Here is a 5824-nt window from a genome sequence, read left to right on the forward strand (position 1 = left end):
TGTTTTGCTAAACTATTTCGTTTCTATATTAAAAACAAGAATGATCTTGTAAGTTTCTTCTTGATGTTTTTCTTAATAAAAAGATTTGTTCTATCGCATAGTATGATTAGATTTTTTTCTTTTTCCTTTTAGTTTTTGAAATAAATTGAAAAATATTAGTGGAAATTGAAAAACAAAAGTGGATGCATTTCAGGTATATTTTTAACTATAATTATTATTTTAAAATATTGAAACGTTTATAATTTCATAGAATTATTTCATGTTAAGAGCAATCAAATTAAAATAATTAATAAATAATCATAAAAACATGAATTTTCGAAATTGAAAAATTATCATTTTTTTTAAAATTGATTTTTTCAAAAATTGTTGTTATAAAATTGTTTGTTACAAAAAAGTTAAAATTTATCGAATAATCATACAATTTTTTATATTTTTATTTTTCTCTAACGTATAATTATATTTATTTATATTATATATTTATTATATATATATTATATATAATATATAATATTATATATTATATTTAGTATAGATAAAAATAGTATAAATGAAATCTAAGAGATAAAATAATTTAAAATAGGAGTAAAAATAGCAAAATTGTATTGAAGATTTCGTGAAGTATTTAAAAGTTAATCAATATATAATTTATATTTAAAAGTTAATCAATATATAATATATATTGATTAACTTTTAAATATATATATATTATCAATATATATGTCTTAATTCTATCTATAATTAAATATGCAATTAAATATGTAATCAATAAGAAGTTATACTATGTGCAAGAATAAATAAAAAATATAATAATATTTTTTTCTTTATAATATATTTTTATAATCTTATTTTTAAAAAAATCAAATACATATAATATATAAAATAAATCAAATATTTTAGAAATTATTCAATTCTATCTGAGTATATTATTCAATTTTTCTGTTGTATTATTATTGAATCATAAAATATGTTTACTACTTTCCACTAATTACTTAATCATATTTCAAAATTTACCAAGTTTATATATATTTGATAAATATATATAATTTGATTCTTTTAAAAATTCTCCAATATAATTTTATTTTCAATTTTTAATTATATTTTCAATTTTTATCTTATTTTGTATTATATTATCTTTTAATTTATCTTTTAATACCATCTTTTAATACCAAAAATTTTAATCCATATTATATTATTAAATAGTACTATTAATGATATTTATTAATGGTGTAATTATAATATATTTATATAGAGAGTTAATGTATTGTTATGAGACATTTTTAAAATCTAGATTGATTTTGAATATCAGAATAAATACAAAAATATCAAGTTGAGATTTATATTATTAAAAAATATAAGAAATTTAAAATTAAGAATATATATATATTTTAGAAATATAAAATATAAAATATAAAATTTTAGAGAATATAAAAAATATAAAAATTTAAGTATTAGATAAAATGAAACTATTCATATCATAATCTCAATATACATATAATATAATCCGTCTCATTTCATTTAATACATAAATTTCAATAATTTAATAAATAAGCCTTAATCTCAAAGAAATTTTTGTATTAATTTTTGTGTTTATTTTTAGATTCTCTAAAAATGTCTCATGAATATGTTAATATTCTGTATAAAAAGTAAAGAAATTATATTTATTTTAACTTATATATTGCGAAATTATTGATATTATATTATTTTTTATGTTATATTTTATATAACATAAACATATAACATTATATAATATATTTTATATTTTATATATATCAGAATATTATTAATATTAAATTGTCCTAAAAGTTCTTTTCGTTATTTGTTTGTACTTATTTTAGAAAATAATGTAAATAATTTGAAAAATCTACATACAGTCTAGTTTATTTGAAAATACTTCATTTTTTTCATTGAATATTCTAAATCTTTTTCCAAAATTTACTAATTAATAATAATAAAAAGTTATAAATTGATAAGATTATTAACTATTTAATTTGATTTTCTATTAAAAAAATTGGTGTTCTCTCAACGATATTAGGAACCATCTCGACTTTTTAAGTACTTAAATCAAACTCATTTTGAAAAAAGAGAATAGTAAATGTTCCAAAGAAATAAAATTTAAAAAATTTTAATTAACACAATTTACATATAAAGCATATAAAATTTTTATAAATAATAAAAAACATTATTAAAATACATAGTAAATATGATCTAGCTCGATCATTATTCTACAAAGACGAAATCAAAAGTTTTATTTATATGTATAGAAAAAAGACAAAAAGAATTTTCTGAAATAATTTAATATCATCTTCCTTCAATTTCTCCTAAATAAATAAAAATAATCTATCAAATGATCTTCTTTTTTCTTTTAATTTAAAAGAAAAACCAAGACTCACCTTCTTAGAAGAAAAATATTTCGTCTCTTCTACATAGACGCAATTATGATATGTTCGCCAAAACTCGCGGAACCAAGGATTCTTTTGTTCATGATCAAGAGTCAATCCCATGAAATATTCATCGAAGCCAGATAAGGGCGCATAGAATGGTTGAACAGCGAGAGCACCTTCCAACACGATGGTTTGCTGGTAATTTATATCGTTGTGATCTGGCCATGCATCACTGCACAACCAAACGAATCGAGAGCCAACATCAACGCGCCTCGCTGCCTCCAGAACTCGCAATGTTGTTGCTTTTTCCGCGAACAGCACCACCACTGTAAATAGCCATTCAAAAAAGTTACTTTTTCTCTTGATTGGTAAGAATAGTTTTCCAAATGGATGTATTCTAATGGATAGGAAAACTATATTAAAATTTTGCTAAAGATAATATAAGTTAATGTAATATCGTGTAAAATAGGTATTAAAATTTTATTTTTTAGTATTTAAGTATGCGAAATAGCCATTTATTTTTTCTTCTTTTTTTATAAGTTAATTAGAATAATTTTTTTATTTTTATTTTTAAAATAATTTTTATTTTTTAAATAAATGTATCAAAATATTATATTAAAATTTTAATAAAGTATTTAATATGAATCATGTTTTTAATATAATATAATAATTAATATGATCATATGAAATAAGTATTAAAATAAGTTATTTTTGTAAACTGAATTGATATTTAAATATGTATAAAAAAACATATTGAAATAGCAATATTATTAATAATTACCATAGGAGAAACTTAATTTCAGAGAATTTTATTAAATATAAAAATTAATGAATTATTAAAAAATAAATTTGTAAAATTATCAAAATTGTTTGTTTATTATGTAAATACTTTAAGAAATATTTTTATAATAAAATAAATAATATATAATAATAAATAATAAAATAAAAATACTTTATATGTAAAATATATAAAAATGATTTTATAATATATATAGTGTCGATTAACAAATCTTGATTCATATCATTTAAATTATTTGTTCAAATTCAATATACATAATTCGATATATATTCAATACTATCTATTATTATGATAAATCTATGCGTTTTGAGATTGATTAATATTTTTCGTTAATAATTCGTTATCAAAACCAAAACAAAAATTTTTGCGAAGAAAAAAATTACTTCAAATTACCTCAAAAATCATCAATTAAGCTTCATATAAGCTTAATCATCACATAAGTTTCATCGGCTTCTGAAAAATCTTATATGATATTTATCATATATATGTACATGAATTAATAAATATTTCTTAAATAGATTGTTTCTTTTTTTTCAATTTTTACATATCTTATTTGAATTTTTTTAAACTAAAAATATATAGATAGTATATATCGTAGATAGATTTTAACAATTATTCTATATGAAAAATAACAACAAATAACAATTTCTTTTTAAAATCAATTAAATAAAAATATCAATTGAATATATCTCGAAAGAAATTTTATATTAGATTTTATAAAATTTACAGAAAAATGTAAGAAGAATTCATTATTCAATGAATAAAAAATTTAATATAATTAACATAACATAATTTTCATTTGCTTTAAAAAATAAATAATATTAATAATAATCATATCAAAAAAATAAATCAACAATTAATTTTTTAATAATTGAAAAATTGCATAAAAATCATTGTTTTTCATGCAGACATGTATAAATTCATTGGATATAAAAATAAGTTTTTTTTATTAATTATTTATTAATTTTTTATTAATTAATAAAATATTAATTAATAAAATAAAAGAACGATAAAGAATAAAACATAATAAGAATTTTGATACACCTTTCTTCCATATTTGTTCTCTTTTTCTTTGAAGTTATTAATCTTTAGTATCATTATCGAGTATTAAAAATTTTGCCAATGTGTTTTCTATATTATAGTAGAATTCATTTTACATTTCATACAAATTTATAATAAACACTCTTTTTTTAAACATTAATTATCAATTAATAGCAATTTTTCAATGTTGTAAATATCTGTTGTAAATATGTATAAATATCTTCATTTTATATCAAAATATTTAATTCTTTTGGACGTTTATATTAAAACAAAACGATCAATAATATAACATAGAAAAAAAGAAAGAAATATTAAGACTGATAATATAATAAGAGCAAAAAATAAAAAGTCTGAAAATATATCTAAATACATTTTAAAGAAAAACAAAAAAATAAAAATTTTAAAACCTTCGTGACACCTTAAAAGTTAATTTTATAAAAATTATCTTTAATAAAATTACAAAACAGAATCAAAATTGAATCAATTAAGCTTAATGATAATATGATTGGGATCAATTAATATGCCATTAAATTACACATCAATTCTTCAACTATAAAACTATATTAAAATTTTACTATGCTATGAAAATATTTAACTCTTACTCCATAAATGAGAGTTATTATTCCAATACATTTTTCAGTATAAAAAATAATAAAAGTCTTTGAAAAAATCTAGAAAAATTTATGTAATATTTCTCAAATATTCTAAATTAAGATCATATAATAAAAAATTTCAAAAAATAATTTGTTTGAATTATTATTATTGCAAATTATAAAAGTAAAAAACCTGACCTTTTTAAAAATGTCTGGACATGAATAACCCCCATTTAATGAGTAAGAGCCTTTTTCCATTATTCAGTTCTCGTCTTCCGATTAAAAATGAATGTCAATCGATTATCGATTGATATAATACTCGTTTTCCATGCTGTCATTTATGTATAATCGAGTGGCATCAAAAATGCTTTGTAAGAAAAAAAAAAAAAATAGAATAATAAGCAATGTGGAAAATGACCGATTGATAATCGACTGACATTTAATTTCAATTGAATGGCAAAAAAAGACTTTAAAAATTAATAAAAAATTTAAAAAAAGAATAGAATAGTAAAAAAATATTTTAAGAATAACAAAAAAATAAATATTTTGTTTTTTGATTTAAGAGATTTTGGATTAGTTATAAATAAAAAATTAAATGAATAATTTTACAAAAATTTCGTATAAAATATTTTATATAAATAAATATTATTAATTTTAAGAAATTTGTGAAATTTTCATCTCGTAAAAAATTAAAAAATTCAGAGTAAATATGAAATTAGTATAAATTGAAAAAAAATGAGTTATGAAAGTATATTAAAATGTTTTATCATAATTAAAATTTAATAAGATATTAATATTAATTAGATACAATAATATAATTAAAATTTATTTTATTTTATAATAATCATATATTAAATTTCGTTCTACAAAATCAGTGAATCCAGAATAAATATGATAATTATTTACAGTTTCAAATAGCAGATTTTTTTTAGATTTTTTTTTCAAATTTATTATCTAGTGATTGAAATTTGAAAATTGAAATTATTATTTATTAATAAATTTCAAATGTC

General features: G+C 17.5%; 1 protein-coding gene across 1 annotated transcript in view; it reads right to left on the reverse strand.

The window, feature by feature from the left end:
- Positions 1 to 1593: 1593 nt before the first annotated feature.
- Positions 1594 to 5824, reverse strand: part of LOC102681651 (metabotropic glutamate receptor 6-like) — a gene marked incomplete at its 5' end in the record, with an annotated part of 7439 nt that continues 3208 nt past the window's right edge. Inside the window, 2 exons of the mRNA XM_031513792.1 lie at positions 1594 to 1602; positions 2391 to 2707. Of these exons, the coding sequence (XP_031369652.1) occupies positions 1594 to 1602; positions 2391 to 2707 (326 nt within the window). The remainder of the gene's footprint in view (positions 1603 to 2390; positions 2708 to 5824) is intronic.

The sequence above is a fragment of the Apis dorsata genome, unplaced genomic scaffold (assembly GCF_000469605.1).
Source record: "Apis dorsata unplaced genomic scaffold, Apis dorsata 1.3 scaffold_741, whole genome shotgun sequence".
NCBI lineage: Eukaryota > Metazoa > Arthropoda > Insecta > Hymenoptera > Apidae > Apis > Apis dorsata.